This window comes from Typha angustifolia, chromosome 15, assembly GCF_048772165.1.
Source record: "Typha angustifolia cultivar Huaian chromosome 15, ASM4877216v1, whole genome shotgun sequence".
NCBI classification, from domain to species: domain Eukaryota; kingdom Viridiplantae; phylum Streptophyta; class Magnoliopsida; order Poales; family Typhaceae; genus Typha; species Typha angustifolia.
Genome location: NC_133253.1, coordinates 20,199,104 through 20,221,947, shown reverse-complemented (window position 1 = coordinate 20,221,947; position 22,844 = coordinate 20,199,104). Strand labels below are relative to the sequence as shown.

At 38.0% G+C, this 22,844-nt stretch overlaps 4 protein-coding genes across 5 annotated transcripts; 1 reads left to right on the top strand and 3 right to left on the bottom strand.

The window, feature by feature from the left end:
- Positions 1-523: 523 nt before the first annotated feature.
- LOC140776907 (uncharacterized) lies at positions 524-2,634 on the bottom strand. The gene has a single exon (XM_073120739.1). It carries the CDS (start codon positions 2,033-2,035, stop codon positions 785-787), a length of 1,251 nt encoding a protein of 416 aa, XP_072976840.1. The 5' UTR covers positions 2,036-2,634; the 3' UTR covers positions 524-784.
- A 2,322-nt stretch (positions 2,635-4,956) lies between these two features.
- Positions 4,957-10,548, top strand: LOC140779972 (uncharacterized methyltransferase At1g78140, chloroplastic). 2 transcript variants are annotated; one of them, XM_073125341.1, is made up of 9 exons: positions 4,957-5,971; positions 6,002-6,151; positions 7,121-7,215; positions 7,349-7,483; positions 8,304-8,385; positions 8,716-8,906; positions 9,028-9,139; positions 9,847-9,954; positions 10,127-10,547. In XM_073125341.1, the coding sequence occupies exons 2-9, from the start codon at positions 6,002-6,004 to the stop codon at positions 10,265-10,267; spliced, it is 1,014 nt and encodes a 337-aa protein (XP_072981442.1). In that variant the 5' UTR covers positions 4,957-5,971; the 3' UTR covers positions 10,268-10,547. The 2 variants fall into 2 exon arrangements, with proteins under 2 accessions (XP_072981442.1, XP_072981441.1); XM_073125340.1 differs by having other exon boundaries at positions 4,957-6,151; positions 10,127-10,548.
- A 727-nt stretch (positions 10,549-11,275) lies between these two features.
- On the bottom strand, positions 11,276-12,472 carry LOC140777045 (protein neprosin-like). The gene is made up of 5 exons (XM_073120944.1): positions 12,431-12,472; positions 12,164-12,343; positions 12,017-12,070; positions 11,774-11,923; positions 11,276-11,626 (listed from the first exon to the last, which is right to left on the bottom strand). The coding sequence occupies exons 1-5, from the start codon at positions 12,470-12,472 to the stop codon at positions 11,276-11,278; spliced, it is 777 nt and encodes a 258-aa protein (XP_072977045.1).
- A 1,290-nt stretch (positions 12,473-13,762) lies between these two features.
- Positions 13,763-14,948, bottom strand: LOC140777044 (protein neprosin-like). The gene is made up of 5 exons (XM_073120943.1): positions 14,898-14,948; positions 14,703-14,792; positions 14,484-14,537; positions 14,265-14,417; positions 13,763-14,152 (listed from the first exon to the last, which is right to left on the bottom strand). Exons 1-5 carry the CDS (start codon positions 14,946-14,948, stop codon positions 13,763-13,765), a joined length of 738 nt encoding a protein of 245 aa, XP_072977044.1.
- Positions 14,949-22,844: the final 7,896 nt, after the last annotated feature.

The window sequence follows — 22,844 nt, the reverse complement described above, 5'->3', positions numbered from 1 at the left end:
CTAGAATGACATAATTGTTGTTAAAAGTATGAGCTTAAAGTGTCCGGGTCCATAGATTTTTAACATGTTCTCTCTTCTCGCTGAAGGAAAAAACATTTTGCACATAAAAGTTCGAAAGGCAAAGAGCTTTTACACATAGACAACTCGGCTAAGGTCCTATCCGAGTCAACGAGATACTTCACCTGAGACACAAATCACTCACTCAACGGTTAGAATATTACTGAAATATTATATGTTAATTCTGAATCTTTCATCGATGAATGATTCCAATTTCCAAACGAAATCAACTAATTTTCCCCAACATTTGTGTCAATAGGAGTTTTTGCTCCTTTTCTAAAATTTCGTCTTAACGGGAAATTTTAGAATTTAATTATATATATATATAATTGAGTGGATATATATTTTATTATAACGGAGTGCATGCTAAAATTTATTATTATAAATTAAAATAAAAAAAAACAGTTAAATTCTGAAAGCTGATATTGGGAAATTCAACACAATAATTATGAGGGAAGAACAGAACGCAACCCAAAATCCTGATAACTGTACATCTTATTCGAAATTTTCTGCTCGTTATAACTTAGATATACATTGTCTCCAATCTTGCTTACAAATTGACAAGGCCTAAAGAAATAACTTTAAATAAGAATACAAATAAAGTGGAAACGAACCCAACGGGATTTCCCGCTGTCCATGCAATAAGAAAGGAACTCTTTTGGATGTTTTCTCCGTTGTCAAAACTTCCCAAAATTAAATCCCTTTTTTTTTTTAAATTCTCCAACGCTTAATTCTGTTTCCCGTCCTCTTCCCCTCCTATGCTAACGTAAGTCTTCTTCCTCCTTTCCGCGCGCGCGCACGCGCAGATCACGAGGAAGCACGCGGCGTACACCCCATGCACGCGCCAGTTGGCACGCGGCGCCTCTCCCATCACCGCCCGGTGGAACACCGACGCGTAGTAATGCAAGCCCACGGCCAAGCCCACCACCATCTGCGCCAGCCCCAACGCGCGGTTACCCTCACTGGCGGACGAGGAGAACACCAAGTCGACCAGCTGCAGTACCAGGTATATCACATACCCGAGCGACTGTACCGCCTGAGTCCACGTGTACGAGGCGGGCGACGTGGCGTAGAAGAACTTTAGGGGCTCGAGTCCCGTCAGCAGGGCGGTGAGCGCGAGCGTCGCGAAGTAGATGGCGAGGTACGCCTGGACGAAGAGGAGGAGGAGGCGGAGGACGGAAAGGTAAGAACCCAAGCGGCGCACCAGGGCAGTGAGGAGAAGCAAGGGCATTATTAGGAATAGGGCGGAGGCGATGGGGGCTATTATCGGGGCGAACTTGCTTCCCAGATAGGGCTTGACTCCCTTAACGATGCCGGCGTTGGCGGCGGAGATGTAGGCCTTGGAGGTGGTGGAGAGACGCTCGAGGTCTGGGACGAGGGCTTCGTGGAGCCGCGAAGGGAGTTCCCGGAACTCCGAGATCAGATCCTGACCATCCGATACGTCGAGCCAAGATGGCTGCTCTTGATTCGATAGCTTCGATTGCTTTGGTTTGGGGAGCGTGGCATTGAGGAGGGTCTTTTTGGATGTTTTGGTTGAATTGGAGGTCGAAAAATTGGATTGTTTGAGTTGGGTTTTTGTTGAATTGGTGGAATTCGACTTAGGGAACTTGGCTGGCTTGACGAATTTGGTGGAGTTCTTCGGTTTGGACTTCTCGATGAGGGTCTTGTTGAGCTTCGGTAGCTTAATTTTGGTGGTGGTTGAGGAGATAGTGATGGTGGTGGTGGAATTGGTTTTCTTTGTTTTGAGTGGTCTGGTTTGGGTCTTGGTCTCCAAGATGGGTCTTTTCTGAAGGATTTTTGAGATTAAGGCCGATCTTTTTTCTTCGTTCGTGGAAGTAGGAAGGCCTTTTCTAATGGAAAGCTTTGTCTTTTGGGATTCTGATGCAGGAGTGGAAGAGGAAGAAGAAAGGGAGAAGCCAATCTGGAAGAAGAGGAAGAGGATGAGGAGAAGTGCGGTGGAAGAGGATAAATGCGACATTTTGGGAACTGGGGTATTGCTTAGGAGAGTTATGGTGATGAATCCATTTGAGATCTTTATATATGAAGCAGAGAAGAGAGAGGGAGAGAGAGTAGTGAATTATGTTAGGAGAATTTAAAGTGGGAAACGAACCACCACACCATCTTGCACTTTGATGGGAAGGGTGGTCACAAGCTCACATGAAAGCGGAGTGGAGACAGAGGGTTAAGGGTGAATGAATCAGCAAGGAGTGTAACAGAGGTGAGCATTATTTGGGGAATAAAGATACAGGAAATCCTACATCTTCTTGCTCAGGAATTTGATAATACATATTATATTCTTGGTAGGTACATTCCCCTATTATCTCTCTACCAATTCTAGATGGGTGTGTTTTTTTACTTGTGAGGGAGAGCGGAATAAATTTATGGATCTGGCCCACTGTTCCTCTTAATTTGAATCTATCTTGATAGATGAAATTTATTGGTGTAACTTCTCTGTATGGTTGTCATGTACTGAGAAATACTAGTTCTCAATTTTGTCTTGTAGGATATAAACTAATTTTCATTTGTATTATGTAGGAGAGTTGGAACTATTGTTTGGACTTATGATGTTGTGTGATCTCTTACTACAGTGAGCTCTATTCCCAGAAAAGATATGACTGTTCTCTGATTATAGTCCCTGCTCTTTCATTGTTTATTTGTTACCTTGTTAGACAATTGCATGTGAGTGTCCAATTCAAGAAAAAAAAATTAGCTCAGGTGAATTTTGGCTCCTCACTTTCTTAGTCATAGCTTTTGAATTTATGGCTCTTTAGACTGCAATTGGTGATTCTTTTATGTGTTTTGTGATCTTGGATGCTAATTTCTGTATTCCATTATGATGCAACTTGTATTATATTGACGTTTGGTTTGTGCTTGATAAGCAGCCCAGTATTTGTGTGACCATGCGCATAGTGACAAGTCTTATGGTTAGTATGTGCTCCTAGCTCGTCTGATAAAATTAAGAAAGCAAAAAAAGTAAAGAAGCCACCATGTTTTACAAGGAAAGCGGCCCATTAGAGAACCTTTTACCACAAGATTCTCAAGTGCCTCGGGGACCACTTCACAATGTAGTGTGGTGATGTTGTGCTGCTGACTTACAATTAGGATCTTCTAAAGAAGGATCACTGCTTGCTTGTTACTGATTAATCTCGAAGCATTCGTCTGTTGTTCAGGTAAACTCAGCTGTAGGTGTATGGCTAATCATCCGATGGAAGGCACCATTCCATATGGTAGGGAATGTGATGGTACCTCGTAACAACCCCGGCTATCGGGGGGATCCAGCTAACAGCTCTTTGGGCCATTACTTTCTTCAGAGAAATCGAGTTGAGAAGAGTTGCTAAGGCAAAAATACTCTATGTGAAGAGTTTACATGGTGAAATAATTTTCAACGAAACTGATACATGTCAAAATGCATTTCACTTATAATCCACAGTAAGATGAATATGCGTATCTTCCTTGACAAGCCACAAGTGATAAAGATTTCATCGGTTAGATATAGGAAATCTTGTTTGAGATGAATCAGAGAAGGGTTTTTATTGATTGATGCAAATCTGAGGAAGGGAAATCATCCAGTTCACATTCCAAATCATAGTTTGATTATGATTGGAATGTATAAATATATTTCAGTAAAGACTACAATATTTTGTCAGTTTCTGAGTATGCAAAAGCAGGTACGTCTCACCTTCCTTTTGGTCTTAATGATAATTAGGCATGGAATTATGTCATGATTGAAATAGCCAAGATGTAAATTTGGTATTCCTACAAGAAAGTTGCTTTTTAGAATTCTGTAGCAGTTAATGCCTCTCTCTCTCTGCCCCCCATCCCTCTTCTGGACTGTACCAAAACAATGAAACTGGACCTGCTTCTGAGGGTGCCCTTAGTGTTGGCATAGTGCTCGCTTGTTCTCAGTGCTCGTTTGGTAGATCCATAGTTATTGCCTTATTGGCATGGCATTCCCCTATCTGGTTGTTATTCCCTTCTGTGGAAAAGGTGGAAGTTTTCAGCGGTCCTTCAGGAATCAAGAACTTAATGATGGCTTGAAGAGACCCCATCTCTATGGTATTCCATATGCAGAGAAGGTTTAATAATGTTCTTACTGATGAAAGGTACTCATTTCAATAGTGTTTCTGTTGTTTAACCGAATCAATATAGTTGGTGCGCAATTAGCCTCGATGTAGGTCTATGAACTCATAATGCCCTGTTTTCTGTCTTCTTCTTTGTTGCATGCCATAGCTATTGAGTTATGCTTCATGTGTCTCTGAATATTGTGATGTTTTTTTCTATTCCTACAGTGAAATGGTATTATTTACAACTATCAAGGATTACAACTTGGTGATTTCTTATAACGCCATTGAGAAGGAAATGTCAACCGCCATCTCCACCACCAGCAGTCTGATTACGTAGAAGAAAGCGATAGGGGTGGGGAAGGGAGGTGAGACCAACGGAATCAAACACAACCATTTGTTGGTGGGCTAACTGCCTCCTTGCTCTTCTATCATGTGTACGGTAGATGCCATTAGGATTCTTAATCAATGGATCTTGGGTCCTTCAATTGTACATCCTGCTCGGAGAGAATAGAAACCAAATTTTATATTAAGAAAAAAGACATCTATTAAAATGAAAACAAATCCTAATCTTAAGGTGACATCCAGAAATTCCTACGAATAACTAATCATTAAACCGACGTACGCGAACTCATCTTAAAGAAGTCAACCAATTACAGTATCTCTTGTTTGATCAATCTCGGTTTGAAATAATTTCCCCGTTTATCCCAGTGAAATTTTTTCCATGTAGGCCCTAGCAGAATTCTCTGTTAAGATTTGACAAAAAAAATTACCTTCCTAGAGGGTTTTTTTTTCTGCTGCATATGGGTGTTTCCCCTCACTCTTTCTCTAGCTCATGGTCGGGGAAGGGGAGAGGCCTCTCCCGATTTAGCTACTCTTTTGTTTATCTCTATCCTCTCCCACTTCCCTCTTTTCTATTGTGTCTCTTCCCCTTCTTTCTCCTCCCTCTTCCATGTCAGTTCGCTTTCTCGTACTTTTCTCCGTTGTCACATGTTTTGTCGTTGCCGATCTACCAATCTCTTACATTCTCTACCATCTCATGTCATTTGTAGCTGAACCTGCAGGGTGATGGAGTCGGAGGTGGAGCCTCAGCCCTGCCACCTTGCGGCTCGAGCTGAGCCAATACCGCTCGCTAGAGTTTTCCTTCGATGCTGCAATCTGGCCCTAGCCTGGCCTACGGCCGTCCTCCATCTGTTTGTATCTCGACACACAACCCCTCCGTCTTTGGTAGCAAGTTCCGTGCTTCGCTGCCTTGATCCGCCTACCTCCATATATTTACTACCTTGATCCGCCTGCCTCCATATATTCACTGCTTTGGTTCGTCCCTCCCTCATATTCTTGCAACTTGACAATCCCCATATTTTTCGTCACCCACCGAAAGCTTTTTTTTTTTTTTCTCGTTGTGTTGATGTTAGGGGGTGAATTACTGTTGTGTTATAATTGTTCGTTGTTGTCTATTGTTTAGTTTGTTGTTGTTATAGATTAGTTTTAGTTACTACTGTGCTCTAAAGAAAATGCATGAGATGGAAGCAGTGATACACATCTGATGAGTCGGGCCACGTGGGAATTTGACTCTCAACCACACTCCAATCGTGTTTTGACAGCCCTACTTGCACCTCACAAGCGAATATTATATGCGATGTGACTGGACCCACCATGCCTGGCCGACCTGGATCAATGCCTTCTAGCCACTTGGGTCCTTGGATTTGGTGGTTCTAATTAACAACCGTCATTCGTCTGGACTGGTTGTGTTTCGTGGATATCCGAACACCGCTGGGTTACTGCGTTACTGCTAAGATTGGTCATTGGGGTCACTGTTCTATTTGAGAGAGAGAGAGAGAGAGAGAGAGAGAGAGAGAGAGAGAGAGAGAGAGAGAGAGAGAATGGCCGGAGCAATGGGAAGCATGGGTGTCTTCTCGCGCTGCTGCTTCCTCCTTAATCCTCGTCGAAGCATGCTACGAGCAACGAAGCCTTCGCTCTTGGCTACGATTCGAGCCTCCACTTCTTCAAACGCCACCGTGGGAGCCAACGCCGTAATTTTCCACGAATTTTCTCTTCTTTTTAGGTGCATCTGTCTCTTTTTGCTCGTATCATCTACGTAGTTAAGGTTGTGTTGTAACAAGGTGTGTCGGACTCTTTGACGTATATGAATTGGGTGAGGCATTTCGTCAAACAACTCGTGGGTTAGTTATAGACCAAGAAAATTGGAGTGGGAGCTGCCAAAGTGGTTTGGTATATAGACGTTTGGCGATGGGCTTTGTGTTGCACCAGGAAATGGATACAATACTGACGGAAGAATCTTCTATAGGGAAAGCTGAATTTTAAGTTTTAGAAGCAGAGTTCTCTCCATAAATGGGTTAAAGGCATACCACAACCGATCAAATTGTTATGTTCCTTTTCTGGTTATCTATCATCAAAATTCTCTGTATCTTTGTTTCCCTATTTGGACTTGAAGATGGCTATTCTGCTGTGATCCTAGTGCAAGGCAACCGATTCCTTTGTCATATAATTGTTCAATACGAGTAGAACTACTACTTGTGGTTTAGCTGGTTGTAGTGCTAGCAATAATTCTCAATTCTCTGAAAGTTATATCCTGTTAATCCTTTGGTTTATTTTTTGTGACTTATAATTGATGTGAAAGTTTAATATATTGAAAAATTAAAGATTGACTATATTTGTTTATGAACATGACCTTGTAAGATTTTTTCTGGCACTACTTTCTGAAGGAACTTTATGCAAAACCTGCCCTTGCCAACATTTTTATCTTATGATTACCCAACCATTATCTTCAACTTGCTTCTGAATATAGCATGCTTAGTGGGCCAATACAATATTCTAATTATCTAATATATGTCAAGCTCGTACGGTGTTTTAAGTTTTCATCGTCTGAACCTTTATCAAACTAATTCTTCTCGATGCGTACCATGTTATATCCTGCTTTGTGATGATCTAAGTGCCAGTTGTACTGGGTCTAACGTACCATGTTATATCCTTCTTTCTAGGATCCTCTTCAACATTCAAAAGTTGATACCGATACACACAAGTTAGCTTGCCCAATTTGTTACTATCCTTTGATACATAGAAGTGATCAAACATTGTAAGTGATTTATAGTAATATTAAGTAATATTATCTTACTGCTCTCTGGCATCTTTTAATTACTTCATATTTTTCTTGTAGCTTAGATTATAATCTGTTTCTATATATGTTTTATCTTATGTGTTTCAAGCAGAGCATCTAAGTCTAGTCTTGAATGCACTATTTGCAAGAGAGAATACACCAGTAATGAGATATATCTTGATCTGACGGTAGGCAGTGGCTCTGCAGAGTACTCTGAGACTAAGCCAGCTGCAACTGAACTTTTCAGGTACATGAACTTATCTTCTAATATAGTCAAATTGATAAACGACTGAGAGAAAATTGTGATCACGTTGTGCTATGAATTCCACTTCGTTTTTTCTTTTAAGTATGGACTTAATTAAGTCATAAAAATCTTAGCATTACTAAGAGCAATGTAGGTTAACTCTTGCAACATTTTGCAAGTTCTCCAGGAGATTTCTTCCTTCAATATGTGATAAGGATTATAGCATATGCCAGCTAATATAGGTTAATTGAAAGTTTGAAACTATTTTTTTGACAGGTTAGGAAATCATTAAGTAAAATACTGCTCTCTTTTTTTCTCCTCTAGGTTAACAGGTAACAATTTTTTCATAAAGATAGTGATTCTTCAGTGCAAGGTCTCAAACAACAAACCCCAACTCAGCATCTAACAAATGGATCAATTTTGGTAAACCCCTAACTCTCTCAGCTTATCTCAAACTGTGCATAGAGGGACATTAGAGTGCTGTCTACTTGGCATAGGAAATTCTTTAAACAGTACTGTTATCGCCATGGACATGTCTATATGAATACAGAATTCTTAAGAAAACAATATATAAAAGCAAATACTAACAACATTATTGCAAGATACTAAATGATCTGCAAAAAAGTAATTACACCAGCATTTTTCTTGAGACAAGAAACTAGATTGAAAGTTTGGAACTATTTTGAGTTTGTGCTACTCATGGAAGGACTTGATATAAAATGCCTACAATGCGTATGTATATTGAGCTATTGACATTGTAATTGTTGATTTGATTTTGTTCAATTGTTTGTAATTATCTTCATATATATAATATATTCTACAGGAGTCCATTAGTATCATTTCTCTATGAGAGGGGATGGCGTCAAAATTTTGTATGGGGTGGCTTTCCTGGACCAGAAAGAGAGGTTGAGGTTCTATGACCCCTTTTTTTTAAGCTGTATATTGCTGTTTAGAGCTGAATTACAGGTCGTTCATGGGAAGTATTTTTTCATTTTTTGCCTCACAACATTTGTACAAAGGTACAACTGTACAAGCATTACTTGTGGCCACTTTATAGTTTTTTCCTTTTCTCTTTCTGATTTTGCAGTGCCCTCCATAAACTCATACAAAAGATGCATTTTGGAATACTATACTTTTTCTCTTATTTTGATTGTCATTAAGTGTTTTGCAATTTTCGATGTAGAGTACTCTAGTTGAATGTAATATTTTGGAAACAATTTAAAATGTGGCTGCAGTTTGAAATGGCTAAAGATTATCTGAAATCGACAGTAGGAGGAACAATTGTTGATGCAAGTTGTGGAAGTGGCTTATTTTCAAGGCAATTTGTTAAGAGTGGAATGTATTCTCTTGTTGTTGCTTTGGACTTCTCTGAGAACATGTTGCGGCAGTGTGATGAGTTTTTTAAGCAAGAAAACATTTCAACAGAGTAAGTCTCCTACGAGATATATAAATTAGGGGTTAATTACATTATGAACATATAAAATTATATTCTAGACTGCGAAGACCTAATAGAAGACCTCTCGTAATATTTGACTACTTTCTTGTAGGAACTTAATCTTGGTGAGGGCTGATATATCCAGGCTTCCATTCACTTCAAGTTCCATAGATGCGGTGCATGCAGGGGCTGCATTACATTGTTGGCCATCACCATCTTCTGCTGTAAGCTCCTTGACATATTTTGTCTACCGGTAACTTTTAACTCATGATGTTATGGTTATACTTCTGGTTTTCTTTTGTAGGATTTCCTTGGTTTGGCTTTTCCTTTTAAAGGTTTAGGTCTGATATCTTGTCTAGATTTTTCTTAGCTATTATCCTTAAAGCAGACCCGCCTTTATAATTTTTGATGATTAAGAGCTTTGAAGATTTTGTCCTGTCTGGCCAATTTTATCCACTCATTCACCTCTAAATTATTGACTCAAATAATCTTGTGTATAGTTTCCTCATTCTAGAAACTAGTCTCTCTAACCCTTTTTTGTAACATCTAGTTATGTGATATTCTGTTAAAACTGATCTCTAGATACATATGAGAGTTTAAGTTGATAGAAGGAAGCTCAAGTATTGCGTTGCATTATATTGTGCTTAGATCTTCCTTATACCAAAATTTTGAATGCCCTTAGGTCCTTATCTTAGTGGTGGTTATACTTAGCGTTGGTGGTTATTTAGCTTGTCTAGTATGGAAGTTTTAAAACTTCTATGATCCCCAAAGAGATATGCTGTATATATCTTTCCAATATTGTTGCAAATTGAACTCTTTAAGGTCATGACTTGATTCCCCAGTAGGTTAAAGGGACTAACCCTTCTATTAATATCTTTCATTGTGGCTATACATGGCCTGCGCTAACTTGAGCATTGTTGCATTTTTGCAGGTTGCAGAAATAAGTCGAGTTCTTCGTCCTGGAGGTGTATTTGTTGCCACCACGTTCATTCTTGATGTTTTCCCACCAGCTATTCCTGCCTTGAGAACAGTTCGCCAGGTAATGTGATAATGAAAATTTTCCATATACTGATTTTATTTTGGTATGAAGCTCAAAATTGCTGCAGAGAAATAAGATGTGCTGTAACATTAGTGAGAGAATATGTTTCAATTACTTATAATATGTTCTCCAATTATTGTCTTCATAAGATGATCTTGCATTTGTTTTGCAGTATATCTCCCAAATTGCGAGCAATACCATCTATCTATCAGAAGGGGAACTTGAGGATCTTTGTAGAGCTTGTGGGCTAATTAATATTACATGTATGAGAAACGGATCTTTTGTAATTATCTCTGCCACTAAACCAAGCTAATCAATATACCATCTAGATAAATCATTTAAAATTATAATAGCCAATCAAATTTTCCGTTTTTATTGGCGACATGAATTGGATGAATAGGTTGATACCTCTTCGAATGCTTGGTATAATTTATTTTTCTTTGTTAGTTCTCTTTAAAAGAGAACTGAAGGGATTAAGGTTACGCAGTTCCATTCATTCGCAAATATGCAATCATTGGTTTGGTCTAAAAGATGTAATATATTGTGAAGACTTCCTTAACAGACTGTGAAAAATTGCAACTTGTATTCTTTTGTTGTAGTTTGCTTTTCTTTCTCCTCTTCCTTTTGAGAGGTGAAGAACTGGTACCGCAGTCTGCTTATTTTCTTCTTTAGTAGAAAAGTAATCTCCATCATTATATGCTTTTCGTGCTATTGATCATTGTGTAAGTTGGATTCTAATTCAACGTTGCAGTTGAATAGCAGCAACTTGTTGCTAAGAATTTTTTTTTAATTTTTTTAACGAAACTCAAGTAGTTTGTTCCGTTCTGTCCTTTGATTCGACTCCTTGGGATGGAAATGTGTTGCATGTTTGACTTGTAGTTCAATATTTATCTAGAGTTGAAAATACAAATGCATTTACCCTATTACACACACACACACACTCTTTTTTATGCAACTTTTCTTAAGAACGACTCAGAAGGCAAAAGAGACCCTCTTAATAAAGCAGCCGTCCGTCTTAGCTGCTTTAATAGGTGCCCATAATCGCCGGTATCTTCTCTCTCAAAAAGATTGGGCTGCATACTTGCATCTCAGTCTCCATATTTTCTCACTCAAAAAAGAATCAGATGATGCAGAGTCCTCCTCGTCCTGGATTCCTATAAAGTGTGAGATATGTCTAAGATGCTGAAGAGATTGTTATTTTCTTTTGCACAGATTAATAAAGAAAACATCATCTTTACTGCAGCAAATATACTTGGATATTTATATTATTTCAAGAAACTTTTCAATTATTCATAAAATGAAAAGAAGAAGAAGAGAGGATCTAATTGGTGCAACCACCAGGCCCACCGTAGTGGAATGTATCATAGACAAAATAACTGACTTGATAACAATCCTTGTTGTCAACATAGTCGCGGAGTTCATCCGGAAGATATTTCTGGCCGTTTTGACCAACATACTGAACACCTTTAAAATACGCTGGACCGTCACCTAGGGAGTGGCCATTGCCCATAGGAGGACTAACTCCGCCCTTCAGAAAGGACACATGCCCGCCGAAATAGATCTGCTCCGCCCTGTCTGCTAAGCCACCGAACAGAGTTTTGGGGAAATAACCCACTGGGCTAAGATTATCATACTGCCCATAGTACAGCCACCAATCTCCACTGATTTCATCCTGTCCGTTATTTCTTTTTTCACGTTAAAACTTTTCTTAATCAGATAAGGAGGGCATAATACTCCAAGTTAATCTTCCTTCTTTAATTTTTGCATTAAAATAAAAAGCTAAAAACTACTACTGCCCATGGATGTTATATATATATACCTTAAATATTCTGATTGTTATATCAGACTGATTTCCCTTGCCAGTGGAAAGTGGGTCAATAACATCGCCAGGAGTAACCACAGCACCATTTAGAGAACGAAAACCCTCACAACGAAGGTCAAAGCATCCCGTCTTTCGATCTGCATCTGCCTAGTTATTCCAGAAAATAGAAGAAAATTGCATCAGATGACAGAATTAAATTTAATAGTTATCAGAGTTCGAAGAAATATTGGGTACACTTACTGTCCAGGATATAAAGAACCGAGCAAGAGAATCACCATAGAATTTAGGGTCCACCTGTACACAAAAAGTCAATTCCCCTAATACTCAGACATAAGCCGGCGATCTATTTGATACGTCGGAGGAATTAATAAAAGAAAAATGACTTACAGTCCATCCAACGAGAATTTCATTGAATTGATCGCGTGGACCACCTTGTCCATATAAAACCCCGATTAAACCTGCAGTCGATCGGTCGGCTTTTAGGTATGGATAACTGTAAACCGCCAATGTCGCTTCAGCCCCATAGTAACTCCATTTATCATTCGGCTTTGACTTGTATATTGCCCACTAATGAGCAAAGAGGAGAGGAAAGTCCATCAGCTACTAAACCAGTTCTATAATTATATTGGAAGAAAACAAAGACTGCCTTAAGACTTCAAGCTTTAACAACAGCCTTATCGTAAGAGAATTTGTCATGCCACTCCTGTATTTTGCTTTTGAGAGAATAAGAACAAAAATATAGGGGGGGTTCTAATGGGAAATCCATACAAGATAGGTTGATATTTTCAGGAATATTAGATCGTATGAAGACTATAACTGACGTCTTACATGTTGAATAATGTCAGAGTCTTCTGTTAAATGAGCATTTCCAAAGGATCTGTTCGATTGTAGTCGAAACCCTGGATACGTTCCACGATGTGTATTAGGTCTCAGTTTAGTTTCTTCATCTTCTTCTTCTCTTGTGTAACCAGATGGAATATTTTCCTGCATCGCAAAGATCAACTGATATATATATATATATAAAAGAAGAAAATGATTCAAATAGTGGATGGTGTTGAGGTAATTTACTTGGGTCTGTGTCTCCCCGTGTTCATGGTGAGGGACTTCTCTTCCTATCACTTGGTGGATGTAAACAACAGAAAGCCATATGGAAGCCAAAACTATGACTCCTTTGTAAGCCGCCATGTTTTGAATCTATGTAAGATTTTAATACCCTTTACAAGACTCTTATAGGACTTGGTGATGACCAAGGCCTCGCGCGGCAATTAATTAGTTGCCATAATTCTTCTTTTTTTGGATTAAGCAGTTGCCATTCTTTTAAGGTCCGGATACCTTTATGCCAATAAATTCTGTTTTCGTTTTACAACGGACATAATGAATATTAATGAGATGCATAATTAATCACCCGGTGAAAAAAGAGAGTGTTCCTATAATTACATCTAGCACAAGGTATGGGCATTAAATTTGTTAGGATATATCTGGGACCATTCTAGGTGGAATTCAACAAATTTTTTGGATAGATTTTAGTTGTAGATCTTATTGAATTCAATGTAAAGCCATAAAAATATGTGAGCCCATTGATTTATTATAAATAAAGTAGGCCTTCTTTACTCCATAATCCTAATTGGTTTGCCAGTTTGAGAACTAGATTAATCAAGGATCAAAAGATGAACAATACATGTATAATCACAACTTTCTGTGTTCTAGATTACTTATATATCTACACATCCACATTCTCTCTCTCTCTATCTAATTGTGTGTTCTTCTGACTGTTTTATGGAAGTTCAGAAGACTGCTCATCAGTTAGCTCACATTGGACCAGAGCATGAACAATTCTTACTGTTTGGGTAGATGTGGTTCCCACCTATTTAGGTGAAACTTTTTACTTGTCTAATTTGCTACTTGCTAATTTATGCTTACCTATTTAAAAGAAAATGATGACATTTATTAAGTCAACATTATAAAAGAAAATATCCATCTTATTCACTAATTAGTGCAACCCCCTGGTCCACCATAAAAGAACTTCCAACCCTCGTCGCCTCCAAGTCGTTCTGAATCAGCGAAGGGTCCGATTTCGTAACAATCTTCCCTGTCTACGTAAGACAATTGTTTGCCATCGACAGGAGTGATTTCATTCCCGTCTGTAGAGATGTAGTAAATATTTGCAAAATATGCACCTTTGTTGTCTTCCAGTGAAAAATGCCCACTTCCCATTGCAGGACTCATCTCGTCTTTTAAGGAATTCACAAATCCACCCCATTCGATCGAGGATGCTCTATCTGCCAAACTAGTGAACAGAGACTTCGGCCAGTAGCCTATTGCTCCCCTGTACTCTCCATCTTCTCTGTATAACCACCAATCTCCGCTCTGTGAATCCTATAATCATAATAATAACAAGAAATCATTACGAAGTTTAGACATATATATATATATATATATATACAAACACAATGGTTTTAATTTCATTTTCTCATATCTTCTCTCATACCTTTTGTATCCGGAGTTCGATCCAGAATCGTTCTACACCATAAAGGGATACTGGTGTTAATATACGTCCTGGCACAGACGTCGTTGATAAATTAGCCATGACAAAGCCATCGCACTGAAAGTCATAGCAGCCTGTTGACTTGTAGCCATCTGCCTACAAAAATTAACTCGATCAGATAATGTTTTAAGAGTGAACGGAGACTTTAATTTTTATACTCACTGTCCAATAAGTGAATAAATGAACGTCGTTGTCACCGTATACTTCTGGATTTACCTGAAACGATAAGTGCATAATAAGTGACAGCATTCTCAGTATATATATATATATATATTTGGGTGGTCAAAAGAGTGTACACACTTGCCATCCTGCTTGTACTGAATTGAAGTTTTCTATTGGGCCTCCCACACCATTCGCAACCCAAATCACTGCTGAGCTTACTTGGTTTGGTTTAATGTCTGGTACGCCATATACAATTATTTTGGCTCTAGTTCCATAATACTCGCCATTTACTGACTGATAAACAGCCCACTGCACAAAAACATTATACTGGTTACTATCTCACAATGTAGAAGATTCAAGTAAATAGTTTGATCAAAAGGAGAACCATATAAAAGGTTATAGCAAATCTCTTACATGGCTGACAGAATTTGGATCTTGTTTTCCATCGAGATGGTAACGTGTCATGAACGGTAGCTCCGAGCTTGAAAAAGAATCATTACTCTGTAAGAGTAAAGTGTAACGCAAGTTTGTTTAATTGGTTACTTACACAATTACTGATGCAATATATACATCATCATTAGTTTTAGTTTTACAAACATAAGATTAATCACCTGATTGGAGTGGTTTACCAATGCATTGCTCTCTGCATGTAATGGCCTTCCTCTAACTCGGTGAAGGGAGATGAGAGAGAGAAATATGGAGGCCAAAACTAAGATCCTCTTCATGGCCATGCTCTATCACCGATCAAGCAGGATTCGTACATGAAATTATATAGACTTCAGAATACGAGGCATTCATGGAATGCCTTCCTGGGTCAACAATTAATGCCATTTATGCAACCAAATCAGATGATATTATCGCTCCCGTGATTTTGACTTCTAGATCTATATATGTACATAAAATAATCACTTCCATTTTCTTTCTGATTTGCTTAACCAAATCTCATGTCATTAATTTTGTTGCCATAAATCGATCAAATGACACTGGTAATTACTTTTTGATTGCAGTTGGCTTATAAAATTGAAATTAATTTGCTATTATCCGTGGCAAACTTACGAAAGATCTGATAAAAAGGAACAGCAAATACTAACCAAACCTACCAAAATTTAAAACACGTCATATCTGTAATAGTCCACCGTATATCTAGGAAGGGTCAAGGGTAGGCCCATCTGGCCTGCCAAATGATAGTTGGACAATTTTCTTTTTAACAAAGTCCATAAATAATACATTTCATCAGCATTCGAGATTACAATTCGTATCATATGGTAGATAACTAGATAAGTCCATTCTTGACGAATATAGTAGTAAATACATAGATTGGCTAATTTATGAGCTACATTATTACACTTGCTGTAAAACATGATAGAGAGTTTTAAGATATCCACCTAAACTATTCTTGGGTTACAGTATAAATAATCCAGTCAATGATATTGCACCACCAGTCCACCGCCAAAAGCCAGCACGAGATGCTCGCATCATGAGTTATATTCTAACTAAAAATATGCATTGCATTTATACTATGTGAGAGCTATTTTGGAAGTTACAGTAGTCTTATGGAAAAGAAATGATGGCAAATAGTGATACTGACAAAAAAATATGTTTCCATTTATCCATTATGTAGCATTATTAGTTAAAGAGAATTTTAAAAGTAAGTGTGGCCCTAGAGATGATGATCGGGTGGGTTGGCCCGGGCTGAGTTTGGGCTAGGGTTTTTAAACTGATTGGGCTTAAATATTTATTTACGATTCAATCCACAAATTATTCAGGTTGGGCTGGGTAAGAGTTCGACTAGAATTCTATAATCTATTATCGCCCACTAACTTACGGGATATCAAGCTTAGGATGGGTGTAACGGGTCTAGCATAACGAGCTGAATTTAAAAAATATTATATCTTATGAGGTCGAGCATAATGAGCTTCTTTGAAGATATTTTAGTTTTGTTTCATAGAATATGATTATATATTAATATCTAGTTTGCTAAAAAAATTTATGTGTAACTAAAAAATAATAAGAATAAACATGCATAACAAATAATACCACAAGCGGGCTTAGTGGGTCGGGCCAAGTGGCAAAGGCCTAGCTCATACTCTCGTTATCATCTCGGACTCAAATGAGGCTGGATCAAAACCGGCTCGGCTAGGCTTGAGTAAGTCTAGCCCTATGATCACGTCTAGCTGGCCCCACTCTTTGGATAGTATGACTCCACATGTATATCTATTTTATATAAATAGTGGTGGAAACTTATTCACCTAATAAGGGGCCATAGACTTCTTCATGGTATCACAATGGTTTGATCAATTCCCTTAAAAAAAAAAGATGTTTTATGTTCACATTCTTGTATGTCCTCGCTAAAGATTTTTTTTAATTTTCTTAGGAAAAACATGTAGGTATTAATATTATTCAATTATTAAGCAAATCTTGATGCACAACAAAAGAAGAGGATAAAGTGATAACTTTTTGACATAAGTCTTTCAATTAGTTATAACAGTAAATAAATGATAATAAAAATAAGATATCAAATCCATGGGTGCTAACAAACTATAATAAAAAGAACAACCTTAGTAGATACACATATGTAGAAGATCTAACATTAATCGGCGGCTCTATCGTGACTCAGCAGTTATAGATACATAGCCGTGTGATCTACAAAAATCGAAAAATAGTTTCTAATCAACGAGTGATAATACAGAAATGAAACAAAAAGACCAAAATACAAACATGCTGATTGGAGATGTGGTATAGCTGCGGAGAAGGGTGATTGCAGTAGGAGAATGCGATTGCTGAGAAGGGAAGGTAGGGACTGATGGAGGTGAGAATGACGGTGGCAACAGTCAGGGAGCTAAAATCTTTAGTGTCCAGAAATTGCAGGTTGATCACATTAATGTTGGATTAATTAAGACTGTCAACTTCATCTTAGTAATTATTCGGTGGATGATTTGAAGAGAATGTAACAATAGACAATTTAGTTGGAAGCTAGAACAACATAGAAATTGATTACTGACATGAAGCGAGTATGTTATTCTTAGGAGACTTTTCGATGCAGGTTGCATGTAAGGAACAAACACTAATGAGTCGAGCAAGAGCAACTTCCTCGATCTTATTGCTTCTTCGATGAGAATACTAGATATTAAATATCAAGGCTTCAAATCCTTGAAAGATTGTTTCTTTAAAATACTATTAGCGAGTAGAATATTGTAGGAAAGAAGATTAAAAAAGGAGTTCTCCATATAAGGCGTCATGAAGACATTTAATACGTCCACATAATATTATTGAAAATCTCAATCACATTCACTAATTAGTGCAACCCCCTGCTCCACCGTAAAAGAACTTGCAGCCCTCATCGCCTCCATGTTCGTTTGTATTATAGAAAGCTCCGACTCTGTAACAATCTTCCCTGTTCATGTAAGGTGTTTGTCGGCCATCAATTGGAACGATTTCATGGCCGTCAGAAGAAAGGTAGTTAATATCTGCAAAATATGCACCTTCATTGTCTTCCACCGAAAAATGCCCACTTCCCATTGGAGGACTCTTTTCGTCTTTTAAGGATTCCGTATATCCACCCCACTCGATCATGGATGCTTTATCTACCAAACTAGCGAATAGAGACTTCGGCCAGTAGCCTATTGCTCCCCTGTCCTCTCCATCGTCTCTGTATAACCACCAATCTCCGCTCTGTGGATCCTATAATCATAATAATAATAATAACAACAAGAATTAAATTAAAAAGTTACGGCATTTGTATACACATATACACTTCTCTCATACCTTTTGTATACGGAGTTCGATCCAGTATTGGTTCCCACCATAAATGGATACTGGTGCTAATTTACGTCCTGGCTGATTCCTCGACGAAAAATTGGCCACGACGAAGCCTTTGCACTGAAGGTTATAGCAGCCTGTTGACTTGTAGCCATCTGCCTATAAATATGAACTCAAAAGATTTAATTCTATCGGTCAAATATTGTATGAGAGGGAATGGAGACTTATAATCTTTTATACTTACAGTCCAATAAGTAAATAAATGAACGTCGTTGTCACCATATACTGCTGGATTTACCTGAAACGATAAGCGCATAACAAATGACAACATTCTCAGTTTATATATATATATGGTTGGTCAAGGAGTGTGTACATACTTGCCATCCTGCTTGTACTGTATTAAGGTTTTCCGGTGGACCTCCCACACCATTTGCAACCCAAATTTCTGCTGAGCTTATTTGCTTTGGTTTTATGTCTGGCACGCCATATACATTCATTTTGGCTTTAGTTCCATAATACTCGCCAGGGCTTGACTCATAGATAGCCCACTGCACGAAATGTTATAATTGATGCTATCTCACAATATAGGAGATTCAAGTGAAATAGTTTGACAAAATGGAGAACCATATAAAAGGTTATAGCAAATCTCTCACATGGCCGACAGAATTTGGATCTTGCACTGCATCGAGATGGTAACGAGCTATGAACGGTAGTTCCGAGCTTGAAGAAGAATCATTACTCTGTGAATGCAAGCTTGTTTAATTTGTTACTTAGACCATTACTGGCGCATTTTCACCAAAATAAGATTAATCACCTGATTGGATTGGTTTCCCAATGCACTGCTCTCTACATGGAATGGCCTTCCTCTAACTTGGTGAAGGGAGATGAGCGAGAGAAATATGGAGGCCAAAACTAAGATCCTCTTGATGGCCATGCTTTGCTTTGGCCTGTGTCAAATTACACTGATCGAGCAGGATTCGTACATGAAATTATATAGACTTCAGAATACGAGGCAATCATGGAATGGCTTCCTGGGTCAACAATTATTGCCATTTGTGCAGCTAAATAAATGGATATTATCCAACATCCTTTGTAACTCAGGGATTTGGAATACTAGAGCTATATATGTACATAAAATGATCGTTTTCCCCTTCATGTGCTTCCCATTTTATTTCTGATTTGCTTAACCAAATCTCATGTCATTAATTTGTTGCCATCAGTCCATCAAATGACACCGCTATCACCTGTGGCAAACTAACCAAAGATTAAAAGAAGAAAACAGCAAATACTTACCAAACCTATTAAAGATAAAGATAAAAACATCTCATATCTTTAACACACTAATATAATATTCATTTCTGCACGCTTGATGCGCATTTGGATTTTCCAAAATAAACCATCCCATACGTCTAGCTAGTAGTTGGGCATCAATTTTCCATTTAAAATCAATATTGGAAAACCCCCAGAGGTTTTCTAATAAAAATGGGTGCAATAATTTTATTGGATAAGCTTCTTCTTCTTCTTTTGAATTTGGATAAGCATATTACTATATGAATAATTGTACTTATTGTACCTATAATATTCATGTATCATAAATCAGGAAAGACAATTTTATCTTCGGAAAACTATAATTGGATTAACTTTCTAACATACCAAAATTAATACCAATTAGATTTTAAATAATAAAGATATGATATATGTTAAACATATCTATGTTTTAAGCCTAAACATAAGGGGCTAAAATATAATTTTACTTTTTTTCTTTTATCTTTCTTGTAATGTGTTATAGAACTTTTTTTACAAGTCATGCCATATATGTTAGCTGAGGAATAGATATGATAAACAATAAGTGAATTATGTTCTCCTGACTCCTAAGTTTAATTTTGTCAAAGTGCATAGCATTTGGAGATACCTAATCCATCTAAGTAAGTTGCATTTCATAATTTTCTGATGTATACCGAAGTTTTCCCAACAGAGTCCACTTAGAAGTCATCTAATCTTCCAAAATAGACAGCATTTCATAATTTAAGGTAAAGACAAAGTTACAGCACTCGATCAGTATAGGAGAAAATGAAGCAAAGGATAAGGCAGAGCACCTGCAGCATCTGTCGCAAAAGAACTTGTCTTCAGCATTCAGTTTTGAAGACAAATTGTCGTAGACAACTCGTTTTGGTAAGTATACCCTGCAAGAGAAGATTAAGAGCATGAATAACATGATGAAACGTCAATATTCCCCCCTTTTTTTTTTCGAGAGGATCACAAAGTCTATTTCCATTTTTTTTTTCCTGTTCGGGAAGTTTTCGCAGAATTTGACTCTCTTTCGAGAATATCAACAAGCTCATTTAGTCAAAAAGATTTAAAAATTCTTGAGCGTCATGCAAAATAAACAAGAAGATGAGAAGATGGTTCATACATAAAATCAGTTAATCCTAATATAATGCTAAAAACTGTAAAGCAAGAACAGGGAAGAAAGCATGCTAGAGTTGCATAGCTTCTGTAAGAAGAAATTGTTGGATATTCAAATTAAAAAGCAATACATGGATAAGTTAGGTGAGACTGTAAATAGGAAGGATGTGAGAAAAATATTACGGACAACAAGATCAATAAAATACAACTTCAGTTAAGTTTGGGTGACAACACTGCATAAAAAATCAATCAAAAAACATGGAGATGTTTGCCTAGCAGAGAGTGGCCCACTAGGTTAAAAAAAATATAAAGCTTGGTAAAGTTAAAAGAAAAACAAGTGAGTGTCTGTGTACTCCTCAAACATTTGGAAGCTCAACAAATAGCCAATTTTTGAAGAAAAGTTAGCAAAATTGACCTATTGTTTAGGAGTCAACCAGAAAGGTTGGCTATCTAAAATTAAAGATTATTTTGGCTTATTGTAGTTCATCTCAGCAAAATCTTACTATACAACGATAGAAACAAACTCATCACAGCACAAGCTCATGTAAAAGAATGTCTAAGGCAATGTAGGTAATAAGACTTCACGCATCTTGTTGTTAGTAGTCCTTTTCCAACAAGTATTAAGTGAGCAAACAGAGATATCTTCAAGAAGAGTGGCGTATACAGTGCTGAAAATTACAATTTCATGCTAAGCAAGTCAAAATGTTTTCATCTGGGTCTGCCAGATTGTTATTACTTGAACAATAGTCCAGTACTTGCTCCCGGAGAGGAACACAGAATAAAGTGCCTGATATTAATAAATACGTATATTAAATTAGTAGGTTGGTTTAATCTTTGTCCAAGAATTATCAATGAAAATAAGAGACAACATATGTTCCACCTTCCTTTAAACAGCTCGATTTTCCATGACCTCTAGGAAGAAATAAATTGGCAGAGGAAATAATGCTCATAGAGATTTGAGACTAGTTCCAACAACGGAGTCACTAAGTTGCCTAATCTACTACTTTTTACAAGAAATTGTCCAATTGTTGTCACCCTTGAGCCTTCATAATTCATTAATATGATAATCCACGAGATGGATATTGAGTATTAGCTTTTCAGAAAGATGCTCTCTGTGGTGCTCTAGATAATGATCGATGCGATTGTGAAGATGCATGCAATTTCTAAGCAGTCCAGAAAGGTACGCCCAATGAATAGTATGTAAGATCTTCAGTGATCATTGCAGATTGGTTGAAAAGAGCATTTAAAGCTCCATAATTTTCAGATTTGATAGTCAGTTTAAAAAGCTTCTAAAACTAGTCGATTACAAACGCTAATAAAAACTGTAATACGAAAACAAAAGAAGAGATGCAACTAAACGACCACGAGGTTGCACTTGGGGCACCTCGGACGTTGTTGGAGTGCATCCGAGATGCAATGTGGGTGGAAGAAATGTTGACAGGGAAGAACAATCACGTTCTCTCCCTCAGTCACCTCCTCCAGGCAGATGGGACAGGTCGGATCCAGATTCGACCCGTCCGCCTGCTCCGCTGGGTAGCTCGCCATCGGCAAAGCTTCAACCACTGCCATCTCGAGCCCCTCAGGTGGAGGAGGCGTTTCCGGCACGCTGCCTCCGCTCGCTCCAATGCCATCGCTTCGCCACCTCCTCAGGCAGTAGACGAAAATAACTGCAGCACCGACCAGGGCAGCTAACCCGACCACCACGCCGACGACGATAGCAACGCCGGCGAAATGGTTGGACGACGTTGGTGAAGGAGGCCCAAATTGATCAGCCATTGCTTTGTGCTCAGCTCTCGGACTTGGAAGTTGTCATCACTTGCGCGCTTAGAAAAAAAACGGCCTGTCTAATAGAAGAAACTCGGCCGGTGTCTAATAGAAGAAACGCTGCGCCAAAATAATGTGAAGAATTCTATCAATCGAATAGTGTACAAGAGTGAATGGAGACTTCAATATTTTTACTCACTGTCCAATAAGTGAAGAAATAAACGTCTACTTTAATATTTTTACTCACTGTCTGCTGAATCATTGAATTGAGCTGAGCTAAACTGCCAAGTTAAACTAAATAACCAACAACCAAATAATTTACTTATAATAAATTTGTTTGGGGTTAAAATTTATAACATTCTAAAGTCACAAGCGAGTATAGTCTTGAGTAATCTAGAGAGAAGGGCTTTTAAGAAAAGGCAGACCAATTCC

Bases quoted from the DNA above. Each gene is read 5' to 3' on its own strand.
- LOC140776907 (XM_073120739.1), bottom strand. From the start codon at position 2,035: ATGTCGCATTTATCCTCTTCCACCGCACTTCTCCTCATCCTCTTCCTC.
- LOC140779972 (XM_073125340.1), top strand. From the start codon at position 6,002: ATGGCCGGAGCAATGGGAAGCATGGGTGTCTTCTCGCGCTGCTGCTTC. The intron at 9,140-9,846 runs GTAAGCTCCTTG...GCATTTTTGCAG, and splicing joins GGCCATCACCATCTTCTGCT to GTTGCAGAAATAAGTCGAGT. The intron at 9,955-10,126 runs GTAATGTGATAA...TTTGTTTTGCAG, and splicing joins CCTTGAGAACAGTTCGCCAG to TATATCTCCCAAATTGCGAG.
- LOC140777045 (XM_073120944.1), bottom strand. From the start codon at position 12,472: ATGACAAATTCTCTTACGATAAGGCTGTTGTTAAAGCTTGAA. The intron at 12,344-12,430 runs GTCTTAAGGCAG...TTTGCTCATTAG, and splicing joins GGCTGTTGTTAAAGCTTGAA to TGGGCAATATACAAGTCAAA. The intron at 11,924-12,016 runs GTAAGTGTACCC...TGGAATAACTAG, and splicing joins GGTTCTTTATATCCTGGACA to GCAGATGCAGATCGAAAGAC.
- LOC140777044 (XM_073120943.1), bottom strand. From the start codon at position 14,948: ATGACACGTTACCATCTCGATGGAAAACAAGATCCAAATTCTGTCAGC. The intron at 14,538-14,702 runs GTAAGCTCAGCA...TTATCGTTTCAG, and splicing joins CAGACATTAAACCAAACCAA to GTAAATCCAGAAGTATACGG. The intron at 14,418-14,483 runs GTGAGTATAAAA...TAATTTTTGTAG, and splicing joins ATTTATTCACTTATTGGACA to GCAGATGGCTACAAGTCAAC.